Here is a 20674-nt window from a genome sequence, read left to right as displayed (position 1 = left end):
TAAAGTAGTGAGTGTACAGCCTGTATAACAGTGTAAATTTGCTGTCCCCTTAAAATAACAACACACAGCCATTAATGTCTAAACCGTTGGCAACAAAAGTGAGTACATCCCTAAGTGGAAATGTCCAAATTGGGCCCAAATAGCCATTTTCCCTCCCCAGTGTCATGTGATTTGTTAGTGTTACAAGGTCTCAGGTGTGTATGGGGAGCAGGTGTGTTAAATTTGGTGTTATCGCTCTTACACTCTCTCATACTGGTCACTGGAAGTTCAACATGGCACCTCATGGCAAAGAACTCTCTGATGATCTGAAAAATAGAATTGTTTCTCTACATAAAGAAGGCGTAGTGCACGTGCTCAGCGTTATATCTAGAGGTTGTCTTTGGGAAATAGATGTATGAGTGCTGCCAGCATTGCTGCAGAGGTTGAACTTGTGGGGGGTCAGCCTGTCAGTGCTCAGACCATACGCCGCTTACTGCATCAAATTGGTCTGCATGGCTGTCGTCCCAGAAGGAAGCCTCTTCTAAAGATGATGCACAAGAAAGCCTGTAAACAGTTTGCTGAAGACAAGCAGACTAAGGACATGGATTACTGGAACCATGTCCTGTGGTCCGATGAGACCAAGATAAACTTATTTGGTTCAGATGGTATCAAGCGTGTGTGGCGGCAACCAGGTGAGAAGTACAAAGACAAGTGTGTCTTGCCTACAGTCAAGCATAGTGGTGGGTGTGTCATGGTCTGGGCCTGCATGAGTGTAGCCGGCACTGGGGAGCTACAGCTCATTGAGGGAACCATGAATGCCAACATGTACTGTGACATACTGAAGCAGAGCATGATCCCCTCCCTTCGGAGACTGGGCCACAGGGCAGTATTCCAACATGATAATGACTCCAAACACACCTCCAAGACAACCACTGCCTTGCTAAAGAAGCTGAGGGTAAAGGTGATGGACTGGCCAAGCATGACTCCAGACCTAAACCCTATTGAGCATCTGTGGGGCATCCTCAAACGGAAGGTGGGGGAGCGCAAGGTCTCTAACATCCACCAGCTCCGTGATGTCATCATGGAGGAGTGGAAGAGGACTCCATTGGCAACCTGTGAAGCTTCTAGTAAACTCCATGCCCAAGAGGGTTAAGGCAGTGCTGGAAAATAATGGTGGCCACACAAAATATTGACACTTTGGGCCCAATTTGGACATTTCCACTTAGGAGTGTACTCACTTTTGTTGCCAACGGTTTAGACATTAATGGCTGTGTGCTGAGTTATTTTGAGGGGACAACAAATTTACACTGTTATACAGGCTGTACACTCACTATTTTACATTGTAGCAAAGTGTCATTTCTTCAGTGTTGTCACATTAAAAGATATAATAAAATATTTACAAAAAGGTGAGGGGTGTACTCACTTTTGTGAGATACTGTATATATATATATATATATATATATATATATATATATAGTCTTGATTGTTTTTTTAAATCTGAAGGGTAATATAAACATCTTAAAGATCATTTGACAGTTACAAATATGTTTCCACAGAAAGTCCACATATCCTTTTTCTAATTAATTTTTCAAGTAGTGGGCTAATATTACAAGTTCCCTTGTTATTATTTAGAGCTTTTTCACTAAAGAGATGAATGCTGGCTAAAATAACATATGAACTTTTGAGACTGTTAACAGATTTTACCCACTGTTTGGGGGTGAAGGGGTTTAAACTATGAGTTGTTTTTATTATTTACTCATGAAATTCACTGGAAGTTTAACACATTCCTTTTCTTGTAGTGGCATGCTCTGTCCCGTGAAGAACAGGCCAAATACTACGAGTTAGCCCGCAAAGAAAGACAGCTTCACATGCAGCTATATCCTGGATGGTCTGCAAGAGACAACTACGTGAGTAATTTACTGTCTTGTTTTCTCAGACTTTGTTGCTTCAGTTTAGTTATAGGTGGTATTCACGTTTTACTGCATGTGGGTGGGATGTATTACATTATGTTAACAGGTCTTGTGGTACCTGCCTGAAGAATTGGATTGCTCAAGGTAAATAGCAACAAGCTAACCATTGCAAACACAATATATGAGGGAGGGGGCTGTCTAATTCTATTACCATGCAATTACATTAATGACCATGTAAGTCTAAACTCCCATGGCGATCACTTCCCTTTGATATCAGGTTTTTTTTAAACTTGTAGAGCGGGGTGTCACCTTTTTTAAAACGAGTAGCTGTATTAGGCAAATACATTTTAGAAATTCTATTATCAAAACAATAAAACAATTCTACTGTATATATGTGCTATTAATGATCAAGATGTGTTCTGATAACTAACATATACACAGCGTGAAGTGAGAGGCCATATAAATGCACTGGAGGGCTACAATATGGCCCCCAGGAGCTTAATATTATATTATTTACAAATATAAATTTAGAAATGTGTCTCCTGACTATGTGTAGAATTTGTTAGATACACATTTCTTCAATGCACTGATTGAAAGACGGGAGCAGCTCAGAGAACTGGTGGCCTATAGCATGTCCACAATTATGAAAAATAGTTTTTACCAACACAGTATAGATTACTAGAGACTCTCTGAGTAACCACATCTTTTCAATGGAGATGCAGGGATCATATGTACTTATGCTCCAATGAACAGTAACTGAAATATTTTTCACCTTTACTAGAATTATTTCTGCTAATATAAGTGCATTTTAGAAATACTTCTATTCAGCATTGAAATTCTCTCATATGCATTTCATTTCTGACTACCATACATAAAAATACATTACTAGTTATAACACCCCCCCCCCCCCCCCCCCCCCGGTTTTAATTATTATGATGTTTATTAGCTGACTGTAGTCACATGTTTAATAAAATTTTATTCAGATCCCATAATCTTTCTATATTAGCAAAACCCCTTTCATTTATGTTAAAGGGACAGTCTAGTATAAATTAAACTTTCATTATTCAGATAGGACTTTTAATTTTAATCAACTTTCCAATTTACTTTTATCATCAAATTAGCTTTTTTCTCTTGGTATTCTTAGTTTAAACTAAACATAGGTAGGCTCATATGCTAATGTCTAAGCCTTTGAGGGCTGCCTCTTATCACATGTTTTTAAAATCTCTTTTCAACACAAAGAGACAGAAAGTACACGTGGGCCATATAGATAACACTGTGTTCAGGCACAGGGGGTTATTTAAGATCTAGCACAACACAATGCTAAATTTAAGACAAAAGATAATAAACAGTCACAGTCATGTGATCAGGGGGCTGGAAGAAGGTTCCTAGATACAAGGTAATCACAGAGGTAAAAAGTACATTAATATAACTGTGTTGGTTATGCAAAACTGGGGAATGGGTAATAATAAAGGGATTATCTATCTTTTAAAACAATAACAATTCTATGGTAGACTGTCCCTTTAAGCAATAGTGAATGAAAGTGAAGACGTACCTCAGAAATAAGAAGGTGCAGATACTGCAAACCTATCACATTCCTTTGAATCATAGAGCACAGCAGCTGGGGAACTGGGCTGGTGTCCAAACCTAAACACTTGCTGACCATTGCTGTAATGCACAGGCTTGTTTAAAAGGAGCTGGTTCCAATTGGGTACAGTTATTATCATTATTTATAATAATGACATTAAACACAGAGAAGCTGGAGTGCTTAAGGGGAGCTATAACAATCTAAGTCATTTGTGTGATTTGTTTTGTTACCATTAATTGGGTGGACAAAGCTTCCAGACAGAAATCACTTGTATGTTTCCCACACATCATTATAATTGTGTTGAAGAAACAAGTAATATACTTTACTGCCTTCAGCATTCTTCACCTGTATTTCTGAGTCCTTATAAAATAGTTCTTTATTTGTATTACTCATTATTCCAATAAACATGTTTATGTAACATTTGAAGGACATACTTTTTACTGTATTATAGGCTGTATGTGGCATCATTGCTTCCAACAGTTCCACATATGTGAGTTCACATTTTTTTTGTCTTGGTTTTCTGAATGTGTATGCACTGTACAAGGCTACTCTATGTATAGATTTAAAAGTTTCTGTAATTCTTACATTTTCTCTGAGGACACTATTAACATAAACCATCTTGTTTTTCTTTTTTATCTCAATTATAATTATATCAGTTGGTGACAATTGTTTATTTAAAAAATTCCAAGGACTCTTCACCACTCTATCATGGGCAGCCATATCAGAATAAAGCCACACTTGTAGTGAAAGGGATTTTTCTATAGTTACATTTTGGTACTATGGCATGCAAAATTCCCTTTGTGCCTGTAAATCCCTTAAATGGCTGAGAGGTCTGCAAGGGATGAGCCGTAACCCCAATTCTTAAAGGGACAGTATACTGTAAAATAGTTTTTCCCTTAATGTGTTTACAATTGCTTTTTTTACCAACTGCAGAGTAAAAAATGTATGAAAATTAGCTTTTTAAGGTTTATTTCTGTATATTAAAGCTCTGATTTTGTGTTTTGAAGCCACAGCCTAATAAAATAGGTTGAGCTTGTAGGTATAATCAGATCTCATTACTGTATCACATTGTGCACATATACCTGCTTCTTTATCGTATATCTATCCTTAAAAAAATCACTAATACTTTGAGAGAACAATGGAAAATCAACATTTTATTACCTTATCTCTGCTTTATCACACTGGGAGTGTTATTTCTTCTGCTGGCTGTGTTTACAAAGCTTATCTATAGCTGGTACGCGCGGCCACAAACTTTCAGAATAGGTGGGGATACCACATGCTAAATTAACAATTTCAAATGCCAATATAAGGGTAAAGGAGCTACTTGTAAACAATTTAATACACTCCAGCAGGTAAAGTGGATCATTGGGAACAAATTAAAGGGGAGAAATGTTTTGAGTAAACTGTCCCTTTAACTTTAGTCTAATTTCTAATAGCCTTTACCCTAATTCTATCCCAAACCATAGCCCTAACCCTAGTTGTATCCTAAACTATAGTCCTAAATTGAATTCCTTACCATAGTCTAATTACTAATCTTAATGCTTAACTCTGTTCCTTATCATCACCCTTATTCTATCCTTAACTATAAACTCAAACCTTACACTGTCTATTACCCATATTCCTGACATGGCTCAACGTCAGCCACAGTGCATCATGGGCAGTGAGACCTTGACATACATGAGATCTTTGTCCATAATATTTTGGACATACAATTTTGGTCAGCAATCTCACAACCATAATATTGTGTGTAGACTATTGACACTGCTAGAAAAAAAAAGAAAGAAACAAACATAAAATTGTTCCAATATCACATGACATGGGTAAATCTAACCTTTTGTTCTATGTTTACAATGGTTATTTGATAGACACTTGTCTTTAAAAGCTTTTTCATTGATACTAATGTCTACGTAGAAGTTAATAAACATTTTTGTTCTTATGCTACCACCACAAGAACATATAGGTCTTTGTATTCATCTACAGAATCTCATATGAAAATATAATCATTGTTTTTTCTTTTCTCTTAAAGTTGATTGTTGGGATTTTGATCAGTTTTTACTAGTTTGTGTTAAATAGATTTTTTTTTTCATCAAATGCTTGAGATCATAGCTTATGTATCCTAGTGATAACTCAATCATTAGTCATTAAAGGGACATCAAACCCACATTTTTGTTTTCATTTTTTAGATAGATTGTAGAATTTTAAACCACTTTCCAAATGACTTCTATTATCTGTTGAATGAGACGCAATGCACTACTGGGTGTTAGCTGAAAGCCAATGCCAAGTGGCATATATGTGCAGCCACTAATTAGAAGCGTCTGAGCCTACATATGTATACTTTAAAAAAAAAAAAAAAGGATAAAAAGAGAACAAAACAAAATGGATGATATAAGTAAATTGGAAAGGTGTTTAAAACTGCATGTTCTATCTGAATCATGGAAGAAGAAAAATTGTCTCATGTCCCTTTTATATAAAATAATCACACAATATATATTAGAATTCAATACAAATATATATTTTTCAGCATCCTATGGCCTCTATTTATCTAGGTCAGGAGGACCTGATCCGACAGTGTGGATCAGGTCCGCCAGACCTCGCTGAATGCGGAGAGCAATACGCTCTCCGTATTCAGCATTGCACCAGCAGCTCACAAGAGCTGCTGCTGCAACGCCGCAACCCTGCAGACTCGCGGCCAATGGGCCGCCAGCAGGGAGGTGTCAATCAACCCGATCGTACTCGATCGGGTTGATTTCTGGCGATGTCTGTCCACCTGCTCAGAGCAGGACGACAGGTTATGGAGCAGCGGTCTTTGTGACCGCTGCTTCATAACTGCTGTTTCTGGCGAGTCTGAAGAATCGCCAGAAACACGGGCTGTCAAGCTCCTTTCGGAGCTTGATAGATAGGCCCCTATGTTTGTTTCCATATAAAATTGCTGCATTAGACAGAACCCAAGTTTAAATTTTTGTCTTTCTTCTGTTATGTGTGATCAGTCCACGGGTCATCATTACTTCTGGGATATTATCTGCTCCCCTACAGGAAGTGCAAGAGGATTCACCCAGCAGAGTTGCTATATAGCTCCTCCCCTCTACGTCACCTCCAGTCATTCTCTTGCACCCAAAGACTAGATAGGAGGTGTGAGAGGACTATGGTGATTATACTTAGTTTTTAGAACTTCAATCAAAAGTTTGTTATTTTACAATAGCACCGGAGCGTGTTATTACCCCTCTGGCAGAGTTTGAAGAAGAATCTACCAGAGTTTTTCTTATGATTTTAACCGGAGTAGTTAAGATCATATTGCTGTTTCTCGGCCATCTGAGGGAGGTAAAAACTTCAGATCAGGGGACAGCGGGCAGTTGAATCTGCATTGAGGTATGTAGCAGTTTTTATTTTCTGAATGGAATTGATGAAAAAATCCTGCCATACCGTTATAATGAACATGTATGTATACTCTACACTTTAGTATTCTGGGGATGGTATTTCACCGGAATTACTCTGTAAAAGTACATTAAACCTTTTTATTAGGTATTTTTCATGTTAAACGTTTTTGCTGGAATGTAGAATCGTTTGCATTAATGAGGTACTGAGTGAATAAGTATTTGGGCATTATTTTTCCACTTGGCAGTTTGCTTGTGTTAATTATGACAGTTTCGTTTCTCTCTCACTGCTGTGTGTGAGAGGGAGGGGCCGTTTTTGGCGCTCTTTGCTACGCATCAAAAATTTCCAGTCAGTTTTTCTGCATGATCCGGTTCATCTCTAACAGAACTCAGGGGTCTTCAAACTTCTTTGAAGGGAAGTAGATTCTCTCAGCAGAGCTGTGAGACTTATATAGTGACTGTGATTTAAAACGTTGCTCTGTAATTTTTATGTTTAAAATTTAATTAGTGTTATTTTACTAATGGGAACAAACCTTTGCTAAAAAGTTGTGTTGTTGTTAAGAGTGATGCTATAACTGTTTTTCAGTTCATTATTTCATCTGTCATTTAATCGTTTAGTGCTTCTTGAGGCACAGTACGTTTTATTAAATAACATTGTAACCGAGTTGCATGTTTATTGCCAGTGTGTTAAACATGTCTGATTCAGAGGAAGATACCTGTGTCATTTGTTCCAATGCCAAGGTGGAGCCCAATAGAAATTTATGTACTAACTGTATTGATGCTACCTTAAATAAAAGCCAATCTGTACAAATTGAACAAATTTCACCAAATAGCGAGGGGAGAGTTATGCCGACTAACTCGCCTCACGTGTCAGTACCTGCATCTCCCACCCGGGAGGTGCGTGATATTATGGCGCCTAGTACATCTGGGCAGCCATTACAGATAACATTACAAGATATGGCTACTGTTATGACCGAAGTTTTGGCTAAATTACCAGAACTAAGAGGCAAGCGTGATCACTCTGGGGTGAGAACAGAGTGCGCTGATAATTCTAGGGCCATGTCTGATACTGCGTCACAGCTTGCAGAGCATGAGGACGGAGAGCTTCATTCTGTGGGTGACGGTTCTGATCCAAACAGATTGGATTCAGATATTTCAAATTTTAAATTTAAATTGGAAAACCTCCGTGTATTACTAGGGGAGGTCTTAGCAGCTCTCAACGATTGTAACGCTGTTGCAATACCAGAGAAAATGTGTAGGTTGGATAAATACTTTGCGGTACCGGCGAGTACTGACGTTTTTCCTATACCTAAGAGATTAACTGAAATTGTTACTAAGGAGTGGGATAGACCCGGTGTGCCGTTCTCACCCCCTCCAATATTTAGAAAGATGTTTCCAATAGACGCCACCACACGGGACTTATGGCAAACGGTCCCTAAGGTGGAGGGAGCAGTTTCTACTTTAGCTAAGCGTACCACTATCCCGGTGGAGGATAGCTGTGCCTTTTCAGATCCTATGGATAAAAAATTAGAGGGTTACCTTAAGAAAATGTTTGTTCAACAAGGTTTTATATTACAACCCCTTGCATGCATCGCGCCGATCACGGCTGCGGCAGCATTTTGGATTGAGTCTCTGGAAGAGAACCTTAGTTCAGCTACGCTGGACGACATTACGGACAGGCTTAAAGTCCTTAAACTAGCTAATTCATTCATTTCGGAGGCCGTAGTACATTTAACCAAACTTACGGCTAAGAATTCAGGATTCGCCATTCAGGCACGCAGGGCGCTGTGGCTAAAATCCTGGTCGGCTGATGTAACTTCTAAGTCCAAATTGCTTAATATACCTTTCAAGGGGCAAACTTTATTTGGGCCCGGTTTGAAAGAAATTATTGCTGACATTACAGGAGGTAAGGGCCACGCTCTACCTCAAGACAAAGCCAAAGCTAAGGCTAGACAGTCTAATTTTCGTCCCTTTCGGAATTTCAAAGCAGGAGCAGCGCCAACTTCCACTGCACCAAAACAGGGAGGAGCTGTTGCTCGTTACAGACAAGGCTGGAAGCCTAACCAGTCCTGGAACAAGGGCAAGCAGACCAGTAAACCTGCTGCTGCCCCAAAGACAGCATGAACCGAGGGCCCCCGATCCGGGACCGGATTTAGTGGGGGGCAGACTCTCTCTCTTCGCCCAGGCTTGGGCAAGAGATGTCCAGGATCCCTGGGCGCTAGAGATCATATCTCAGGGATACCTTCTAGACTTCAAATTCTCTCCCCCAAGAGGGAGATTTCATCTGTCAAGGTTGTCAACAAGGTAAGAAATAAAGAAGAATGAGAACAGCTCTTCAAATATGCAATTCTTCTGCAGACAAACATATGTAACAGTCTATTTAGTTGTTCCCGGGACTTACCCCAAATGAGCTCTGCCGCCCCTGTAGTTGCGACTTGGCTGTGTAATCTTTACCATATAGAGGCTCTGGATATGCCGAAGGACCTCCGTGGTCAAACCGAAACTTTGTCGGTGGGCTGATAGCTCCAAGTAAACGGCACTCACATGAAACTCCGGCAGCGCTTCTAGCTTGCCATACGGACATTCAGCGTCGAACGTGACGTCACAGGGTTCGCCGGTCGGGGGGCGGTGCTCTCTGTCTTCACCAGGGTTTACAACTGGATACAGATGAACAGGGGCTAAAGCGGATCCCAAGCTGGTGTAGATACGTACAATCACAAAGAAGGCAGGATCCAGCTTTTGTATATAATAAAATCCAAATTTTATTCAGTATAATTTAAAACGCCAAACAGGCTATAGAAACAGCACAAACAAAGTAGGAGTGTGAGCGTGACACCAGGGCTTACATGTTTCGGCCAACAGCCGTAATCATAGCGATAGGTGCCATGCAGGTGAGTGCATACTTAAAAAGGTAGTAGTAAATTGTGATTGGACAAAATACAAATTAAAAAACGCCCACACTTCACAGGTAGAAAAGGGAGTTAACCCTTACTTCCCTAACTGTGGAACAACACGTGTAGATACATAGACAGGTTAATATGTGTACAGAGTTATGGTATAAAATTCAAGACATCATTAGTGCATGATATACATGTTGGAGAAAATAGATACAAATAAAGATGAAAATAAAAATGAAAATAAAAATAAAAATAAAAGTTCTGACCATACAAACCGACAGAATGCTATATAGATGTACAAGACTAAACATAAATAGAATGCTGCACTAGATGTACTATACTTCAAATTATGGTGCAAAAATGTATAGAATATAAAATATTTAATATATTTAGCTTATAATGCTTGACACTTCTAATACACAATATTGTATAGTATAGTTTAGCCCCTGCCTACCTAATCTTAGTATAGTGATAGAATGTGTACTATGTAGACAATGCACCTAAATTTATATAGTGGTGCTTGCGGCTAGGTGTAATACTATATAGACTTAATGAATAATGTATAACAGGATAAGAGGGAAGGGGGAGAAGAAAGAGAAGGATGTAATAAAGGATGAAAAGAGAATGCATAATGTATAATTCAATAGTAATGAAAGTATGAAGGAACATATACTAGAATAGTAAAATGTAAGCAAATTACATTGTGTGAAAGTGTGTATAATAGTTAGATATATATAGATATATATATGCCCAAAAACGTACGAGGAGATACGATTTATATTGGAAAAACATAAGAGCAATGTATATATATTCATAACCTTAATGGGTAATACATAGACCATGGTATGTCCTGAGAGTAGATGATAGTTCTTAAAGAGTAGATGTATACATATGTACTACTCCATCTATAGGGCAACAGTAAAATAAGAGGTATACAAACCCTTAATATAATAATATCAATAATTGCACAGAATGGTAGTTGGATGTAGGGTATAGTGTGTTATACTCTGTAGTATATGAGGCATGGTGTACATAACGGCAGGGCTTACTGATGTAACTATTCCCAAAAGTTGATCAAATCATATCTGGAGTTTAATCCTAATGGAAGTCTGGTTTTTAACGTATAGATCCAATATACTTCTCTTTTAGCAAGTATATTCTCTAAGTTGCCACCCCTTTTTGGGACTTTGGCTTGTTCTATTGCCAGCCATTTAAAAGAATTTAAGCTGCATCTATGTTTGGTGGCAAAATGTTGAACTAGAGGTGTGGTTGACGTACCTTTAGTGATTGTTGAAAAGTGTTCCCTGATACGTGAATTGATGTCCCTTGAGGTTAACCCCACATACTGGATGTTACATAAGGTGCATATAATAATATATATGACATCCGTACTTTGGCAGTTGAGACAAGTTTTGATAGGATATGTCTGACCAGTTGTAGTAGAAGTAAATTCTTTTGTGACCCAAGCAAAGTCACAGGGTTTACACTTTTTATGGCCACATTTAAACATACCTAAATGTTGTAACCATGAACTAGTGGGTTGTGATGTCTGTTTGAGTTCTGTTGGCGACAGGATGGACGCTAGTGTAGGGCTTTTTCTGTATGAGCACCTAACCCCTTGTTTTACGGTGTCAATCAGCTTATCATCAGCTGCCAGCAGAGGAAAATGTTTCTTAACTATATTACAAATCTGTGGGTATTGTGTACTATATGTTGTCACAAAGTGTACACCTTGAAAATCGCTATGTATTTGTTTGGATTTATCTTTCAAAAGTTGGTCTCTATCTAACTTGTCCACAGCTGATCTCGCTTGTTTGATATGTCTGCGTGTATATTTTCTTTCTTTAAGCCTCTTCTCAAGGCAATCAGCCTCCCGCACATAATCTACGGTATTGCTGCAGTTCCTCTTTAGCCTAGAAAATTGGCCCTTTGCAACAGCATATGATGTGTTTTTGGGGTGACAGCTGGAAGCGTGCAGGAGGGTATTGCCAGAGATGGGCTTACGATATACTTTAGAGGTAATGTGTCCGCTACTTTCTCCTGTAAGGCATAGATCTAAGTAACTGATAGACTTTGTGTCTGTGACATAAGTAAAATTTAAGTTTAGATCATTATTATTAATCATTTCCATGAAGGATACTATATCTGCAGGTGACCCTGACCAAATGAAAAGAAGGTCATCTATGTAGCGTTTAAAAAAACAAATATGTGATCTGTATGGGTTACTGTGGTCAAAGATGTTGTCTAGCTCCCATTTGCCAAGAAATAGATTTGCATAGGAGGGGGCGTATTTCGCCCCCATGGCCGTTCCACATCTCTGAACATAGTATCGCCCTTCAAAGGTGAAAAAATTGTGAGTCAAAAGAAATTCCAGGATTCTCAAAACATAGTCTTGAAAGGCAGGTGTGTATTCTGTATGTGTGATCAAAAAGTACCTAACTGCCTCAATGCCTTTATTATGTGGAATTCTGGAATATAATGAGACTACATCCACTGAAAGCCAGTGATAATTTTTTTGCCAATTTGTATCCCTTAGCAAATTGAGTACATGCTTTGAATCCCTGGTATATGAGGGTAGTTGGTTAACCAGAGGTTGTAAAATAGCATCAAGCCACTGGGACAATCTTTCAAATAAGGAATCAATACCACTGACTATTGGTCGGCCCTTTACATCAATTAATGATTTATGGACCTTAGGGAACATATGGAAGACTGGGATCCTAGGATATTTTACATAAAGATAGTCAGCTGTATTTTCATCCAAAAAACCATGTTCAATACCATCATCTAGGATACCACATAGGAGTTTCTTATACTCATTAGTTGGATTTCTGGGTAAGAGTGAGTAGTCTGAAGGATTACTTAGCTGTCTGAGAGCTTCTGATACATAATCCTTCCTATCAAGGACTACAATAGTACCGCCCTTATCTGATGGTCTAATCACTAGATTAGGTTGTTGTTGTAGTGACCTGAGTGCTTGAGATTGTCTTTTAGTCAGGTTATTTGTTGTACTGTCTATAGTCTCTTTTAGTTTCTGTAGGTCAGCCTCTACACGTGCGTGAAATGTCTCTATTATTGGCCCTCTGTTTTGTATTGGGTAGAAGGTAGATTTGTTTTTAAATGAAAAAGCCCTATTCAGTGTTCCAGATGCACTATTACTCTCTATGGCTAAATTTTGTAGAGATATAAGATCACAGACTTCGGAAAATGTGTTTATACCAGTACATGTTGTAGTGTGAACGCTAGTTGATTCAGAGTTGCTAATCTCATATGAAATGTCTGAAAAATGTTTCTTAAGTGTGATATTCCTTACAAATTTATTGATATCAATGAGTGTTTGGAAGATGTCGAAACTTGTAGTAGGTGCAAAACCTAAACCCAGAGAGAGTACATCAATTTGATCATTAGTCAGTATAGTTGAAGATAGGTTTACCACACTATTTATTTGTATTTGGTCTGTGTGCGGTTGCCCCGTACAGGGTATCTCTCTTGGCTGTTGTGTGGTGTCCCCCCTATACCCTGCAGAGGTGGACCCATTGGAAAAACCTGATTCAAAAGTAGCATATCCTGTGCCCCTGTGTTCCCATCTACTCTTTAAGAACTATCATCTACTCTCAGGACATACCATGGTCTATGTATTACCCATTAAGGTTATGAATATATATACATTGCTCTTATGTTTTTCCAATATAAATCGTATCTCCTCGTACGTTTTTGGGCATATATATATCTATATATATCTAACTATTATACACACTTTCACACAATGTAATTTGCTTACATTTTACTATTCTAGTATATGTTCCTTCATACTTTCATTACTATTGAATTATACATTATGCATTCTCTTTTCATCCTTTATTACATCCTTCTCTTTCTTCTCCCCCTTCCCTCTTATCCTGTTATACATTATTCATTAAGTCTATATAGTATTACACCTAGCCGCAAGCACCACTATATAAATTTAGGTGCATTGTCTACATAGTACACATTCTATCACTATACTAAGATTAGGTAGGCAGGGGCTAAACTATACTATACAATATTGTGTATTAGAAGTGTCAAGCATTATAAGCTAAATATATTAAATATTTTATATTCTATACATTTTTGCACCATAATTTGAAGTATAGTACATCTAGTGCAGCATTCTATTTATGTTTAGTCTTGTACATCTATATAGCATTCTGTCGGTTTGTATGGTCAGAACTTTTATTTTTATTTTTATTTTCATTTTTATTTTCATCTTTATTTGTATCTATTTTCTCCAACATGTATATCATGCACTAATGATGTCTTGAATTTTATACCATAACTCTGTACACATATTAACCTGTCTATGTATCTACACGTGTTGTTCCACAGTTAGGGAAGTAAGGGTTAACTCCCTTTTCTACCTGTGAAGTGTGGGCGTTTTTTAATTTGTATTTTGTCCAATCACAATTTACTACTACCTTTTTAAGTATGCACTCACCTGCATGGCACCTATCGCTATGATTACGGCTGTTGGCCGAAACATGTAAGCCCTGGTGTCACGCTCACACTCCTACTTTGTTTGTGCTGTTTCTATAGCCTGTTTGGCGTTTTAAATTATACTGAATAAAATTTGGATTTTATTATATACAAAAGCTGGATCCTGCCTTCTTTGTGATTGTAAGGTTGTCAACAAACCAAATAAAGAAGGACGCGTTTCTACGCTGTGTACAAGATCTATTATTAATGGGAGTGATCCATCCGGTTCCGCGGTCGGAACAAGGACAAGGGTTTTACTCAAACCTGTTTGTGGTTCCCAAAAAAGAGGGAACTTTCAGGCCAATCTTGGATTTAAAGATCCTAAACAAATTCCTAAGAGTTCCATCGTTCAAAATGGAAACTATTCGGACAATCTTACCCATGATCCAAGAGGGTCAGTACATGACCACAGTGGATTTAAAGGATGCTTACCTTCACATACCGATTCACAAGGATCATTACCGGTATCTAAGGTTTGCCTTCTTAAACAGGCATTACCAGTTTGTAGCCCTTCCATTCGGATTGGCTACGGCTCCAAGAATTTTTACAAAGGTTCTGGGTGCCCTTCTGGCGGTACTAAGACCGCGAGGAATTTCGGTAGCTCCGTACCTAGACGACATTCTGATACAAGCTTCAAGCTTTCAAACTGCCAAGTCTCATACAGAGTTAGTTCTGGCATTTCTAAGGTCGCATGGATGGAAAGTGAACGAAAAGAAGAGTTCTCTCTTTCCTCTCACAAGAGTTCCATTCTTGGGGACTCTTATAGATTCTGTAGAAATGAAGATTTATCTGACAGAAGACAGATTAACAAAGCTTCTAAATGCATGCCGTGTCCTTCATTCCATTCAACTCCCGTCAGTAGCTCAATGCATGGAGGTGATCGGCTTAATGGTAGCAGCAATGGACATAGTTCCCTTTGCACGCCTACATCTCAGACCGCTGCAATTGTGCATGCTGAGTCAGTGGAATGGGGATTACTCAGATTTGTCCCCCACTCTGAATCTGGATCAAGAGACCAGAAACTCTCTTCTATGGTGGCTTTCTCGGCCACATCTGTCCAGGGGGATGCCGTTCAGCAGGCCGGACTGGACAATTGTAACAACAGACGCCAGCCTTCTAGGTTGGGGCGCTGTCTGGAATTCTCTGAAGGCTCAGGGACAATGGAGTCAGGAGGAAAGTCTCCTGCCAATAAACATTCTGGAATTGAGAGCAGTTCTCAATGCCCTTCTAGCTTGGCCCCAGTTAAAGACTCGGGGGTTCATCAGGTTTCAGTCGGACAACATCACGACTGTAGCTTACATCAACCATCAAGGAGGGACAAGAAGCTCCCTAGCAATGATAGAAGTATCAAAGATAATTCGCTGGGCAGAGTCTCACTCTTGCCACCTGTCAGCGATCCACATCCCGGGAGTGGAGAACTGGGAGGCGGATTTCTTGAGTCGCCAGACTCTTCATCCGGGGGAGTGGGAACTTCATCCGGAGGTCTTTGCCCAAATACTTCAACGTTGGGGCAAACCAGAGATAGATCTCATGGCGTCTCGCCAGAACGCCAAACTTCCTCGCTACGGATCAAGATCCAGGGATCCGGGAGCGGTTCTGATAGATGCTTTGACAGCACCTTGGAACTTCAGGATGGCTTATGTGTTTCCACCCTTCCCACTGCTTCCTCGATTGATTGCCAAAATCAAACAGGAGAGAGCATCAGTGATTCTAATAGCGCCTGCATGGCCGCGCAGGACTTGGTATGCAGATCTAGTGGACATGTCATCCTGTCCGCCTTGGTCTCTACCTCTAAGACAGGACCTTCTGATTCAGGGTCCATTCAAACATCAAAGTCTAACTTCTCTGAAGCTGACTGCTTGGAAATTGAACGCTTGATTTTATCAAAACGTGGTTTTTCTGAGTCGGTTATTGATACCCTGATACAGGCTAGGAAGCCTGTTACCAGAAAGATTTACCATAAAATATGGCGTAAATACCTATACTGGTGTGAATCCAAAGATTACTCCTGGAGTAAGGTTAGGATTCCTAGGATATTGTCTTTTCTACAAGAAGGTTTAGAAAAGGGTTTATCGGCTAGCTCTTTAAAGGGACAGATCTCAGCTCTGTCCATCTTGTTACACAGGCGTCTGTCAGAAAATTCAGACATCCAGGCCTTTTGTCAGGCTTTAGCTAGGATCAAGCCTGTGTTTAAAGCTGTTGCTCCGCCATGGAGTTTAAACTTAGTTCTTAACGTTTTACAGGGTGTTCCGTTTGAACCCCTTCATTCCATTGATATAAAATTGTTATCTTGGAAAGTTCTCTTTTTAATGGCTATTTCCTCGGCTCGAAGAGTCTCTGAGTTATCAGCCCTACATTGTGATTCTCCTTATCTGATTTTTCACTCAGACAAGGTAGTTCTGCGTACTAAACCTGGGTTCTTACCTAAGGTAGTCACTAACAGGAATATCAATCAAGAGATTGTTGTTCCATCCTTGTGTCCAAATCCTTCTTCAAAGAAGGAACGTCTTCTACACAATCTGGATGTAGTTCGTGCCCTCAAGTTCTATTTGCAGGCAACTAAAGATTTTCGCCAAACTTCTTCCCTGTTTGTCGTTTATTCTGGACAGAGGAGAGGTCAAAAAGCTTCTGCTACCTCTCTCTCTTTTTGGCTTCGTAGCATAATACGTTTAGCCTATGAGACTGCTGGACAGCAGCCTCCTGAAAGTATTACAGCTCATTCCACTAGAGCTGTGGCTTCCACTTGGGCCTTTAAGAATGAGGCCTCTGTTGAACAGATTTGCAAGGCTGCAACTTGGTCTTCGCTTCATACTTTTTCCAAATTTTACAAATTTGACACTTTTGCTTCTTCGGAGGCTATTTTTGGGAGAAAGGTTCTTCAGGCAGTGGTTCCTTCTGTATAATGAGCCTGCCTATCCCTCCCGTCATCCGTGTACTTTTGCTTTGGTATTGGTATCCCAGAAGTAATGATGACCCGTGGACTGATCACACATAACAGAATAAAACATAATTTATGCTTACCTGATAAATTCCTTTCTTCTGTTGTGTGATCAGTCCACGGCCCGCCCTGTTTTTTAAGGCAGGTACATATTTTTTAAATTATAATTCAGTCACCACTACACCCTTGGTTTCTCCTTTCTCGTTGGTCTTTGGTCGAATGACTGGAGGTGACGTAGAGGGGAGGAGCTATATAGCAACTCTGCTGGGTGAATCCTCTTGCACTTCCTGTAGGGGAGCAGATAATATCCCAGAAGTAATGATGACCCGTGGACTGATCACACAACAGAAGAAAGGAATTTATCAGGTAAGCATAAATTATGTTTTTTATCTAGGATGCTTCTAACATGGTGACCTTGTGTATTGCAGGGTAAAAAAAAGAAGAGAAAGAGAGAAAAACTTCAAGAATCTACATCAGGTTTGTTTGCTTTTTGCTGAAAATCTATTTTTTTTTGTGTGTGGAAAATACCATTATTCATTTAAATTAAACCTCTCATCGATCCCCGTGAGCCCTGTTTTTCTAACTCCCCCGCAGCCACTGTTATATGAGTGCGGGCAACTTTTTGTCAGTGAGCGGGGAGTATGGCTTGTGATTACCTGCACCACCTACTTTGTCATTTTAAGGGGAAAAAAAGCTTTAAACTTAGCGCTGCTGCAGGGTATGTAATATAAGAGTCATGGGGGTCTAAAATATATATTTAACAGTCACTATCATTCTGGGCTAGAGTACAAGTGTAGTGCAAATTCGTCCGTTTATGGGTGCACGATAAATATCCAGCCATTACAAGTATTTAGTTATTGGTACCTCAAGCTCATGGTAGCAATTAGAACAAAAAAAAAAATTAACTAGAGGTCAGACCAATTGCCCCCAAAATAACATGTGAGTTTACTTTAATTTTTTTTTTTTTAAACGGAATTAAGCAGTTTTTAGGGGTTATAGTGTGCGGATATGGGGTGTTAGAAAAATACGGCACTGAAAAGTGCCTTTACATAGTGGTCTTTGGGAACTGTATGTTCTCTTTAAATATATATGTATATGCTTAAAAACATATATATTTATGTGTTATTATGAAAATATAAATATATATGTATATGCTTAAAAAACATATATATTTATGTGTTATTATGAAAATATAAATATATATGTATATGCTTAAAAAACATATATATTTATGTGTTATTATGAAAATATAAATATATATGTATATGCTTAAAAAACATATATATTTATGTGTTATTATGAAAATATAAATATATATGTATATGCTTAAAAAACATATATATTTATGTGTTATTATGAAAATATAAATATATATGTATATGCTTAAAAACATATATATTTATGTGTTATTATGAAAATATAAATATATATGTATATGCTTAAAAAACATATATATTTATGTGTTATTATGAAAATATAAATATATATGTATATGCTTAAAAAACATATATATTTATGTGTTATTATGAAAATATAAATATGTATGTATATGCTTAAAAAACATATATATTTATGTGTTATTATGAAAATATAAATATATATGTATATGCTTAAAAAACATATATATTTATGTGTTATTATGAAAATATAAATATATATGTATATGCTTAAAAACATATATATTTATGTGTTATTATGAAAATATAAATATATATGTATATATTCATATACATATATATTTAAATCAGCTGCCCATCGCTGCACGACTTACCTCCTTCACTGCGCTAGGTTCTCATGCCATGTATGACGGCATCAGAACGAGGCTCCCATTGGAGCCTATGGGGCATATGTATCAAGCTCCGATTGGAGCTTGATGCCTCGTGTTTCTGGCGAGCCTTCAGACTCGCCAGAAACAGCAGTTATGAAGCAGCGGTCACAAAGACTGCTGCTCCATAACCTGTCCGCCTGCTCTGAGCAGGTGGACAGGAATCACCACAATACAACCCGATCAAGTACGATTGGGTTGATTGACACCCCCTGCTGGCGGCCGCAAGTCTGCAGGGGGTGGCGTTGCACCAGCAGCTCTTGTGAATTGTTGGTGCAATGCTGAATACGGCGAGCGTATTGCTCGCCGTATTCAGCAAGGTCTGGCGGACCTGATCCACAGTGTCGGATCAGGTCCGCCAGACCCTAATAACTAGAGGCCTATGTTAGCACTCTCTCATGAGCGCAATACTTCCATGCAATGCAAACGTGAGGTCGCGTTCGCATTGCACCTAACTTTTAATACCAGCGCTCATTTGCATGAGCTGGTATTACTAAGTGGAGAGCAAATATATAAAAAAAAAAACACATGAAATTATATACATGATACAAATATATGATTCAGTGTTAATAGTCTTAATAGTTAATAAAAATAAGTATTTATTTTGGCAAGTATGTCATAAATACACAAGTTAGTATATATATATATATATATATATATATATCTCAAAGTTAATGGTATTTTAATTTATTAACACCTACAAATTATAATATCATTATCTTGAACCCCAGTGACCTTTTCCCAGTTTAGGAAGTCTATTGGAGCTGAACTGTGCTTTGCCTCTGATTTGGTAAAATGGCGCGTATGCCATGCTGTCACTGCAACTTTCTTATGATTACAAACTCATTTTATTTTAATTGTTATAATGTGTAGTCCCCATCTTTTACCATTAAAGGAACGGTAAGCAACTTGTAATTACAAGACATTTCTGTTGTGTTGCTATAGAACAGCCAAGTCTTAATATTTTTAAAACACATTAACACCCTTTTAAATGCAATTATTTATCAATTGTGTAAGTTCTGGGAATCAGAAATTGCTACATTTTCTGAGATAAATTACATGAAAAAGGGGCAAAATAATAATAAAAGTATATTGCAAAGTAGTTTCATTACACATACTGTAACTAAACATTGTATATATGAAAATCTTAAGGTGTTTACTGTCTCTTAAGTACACCAATGGTACAACATTACTGTCAGCTATACTGTACGATACTTAACTTGTGCCACCCATGCTGAAAAAGCCTTATTGCACCTATTTATAGTTAGCTACAAATTCAGAGTTTCTTCTGTGCTATTTAATATTCTCATAAGCCTTAAGGTGGTTATAGATAGGGCTTTGGAATAATAACAATAATAGAAACAATAATAACCCCTTTTTCACAAGGAATCCACAAGATTAAGGTCCAAGAGTGACGTATTCAAAGTTAGGGGTAGAAAAATATGCAGAAAGATAACAATGGAGTCTTTTTTTTTTCTTTTTTTGTATGTATACTTGTGCATGTTTAATATGATGCTAATAACAGATTCTGTGACTTTTGAACAGGATGTATACATATGTGACTTCATGTGTACCTCATTCTTTTTTTTTCTTTTCTCATTTTTATATATTTTATTATCCTCAATAAAAAAAGAATACAAATAAAAGCCTTAAAGGG

At 38.2% G+C, this 20674-nt stretch overlaps 1 protein-coding gene across 2 annotated transcripts in view; it reads left to right on the top strand.

The window, feature by feature from the left end:
• Positions 1 to 20674, top strand: part of LEF1 (lymphoid enhancer binding factor 1) — a 175525-nt gene that overhangs the window by 105108 nt on the left and 49743 nt on the right. For both annotated transcript variants that reach the window (XM_053703528.1, XM_053703527.1), the window contains 2 exons: positions 1779 to 1886; positions 17621 to 17669. In XM_053703528.1, coding sequence (XP_053559503.1) covers positions 1779 to 1886; positions 17621 to 17669 — 157 coding nt within the window. The remainder of the gene's footprint in view (positions 1 to 1778; positions 1887 to 17620; positions 17670 to 20674) is intronic.

The sequence above is a fragment of the Bombina bombina genome, chromosome 2, assembly GCF_027579735.1.
Source record: "Bombina bombina isolate aBomBom1 chromosome 2, aBomBom1.pri, whole genome shotgun sequence".
NCBI classification, from domain to species: domain Eukaryota; kingdom Metazoa; phylum Chordata; class Amphibia; order Anura; family Bombinatoridae; genus Bombina; species Bombina bombina.
This window is presented reverse-complemented; position numbering and strand designations above follow the sequence as displayed.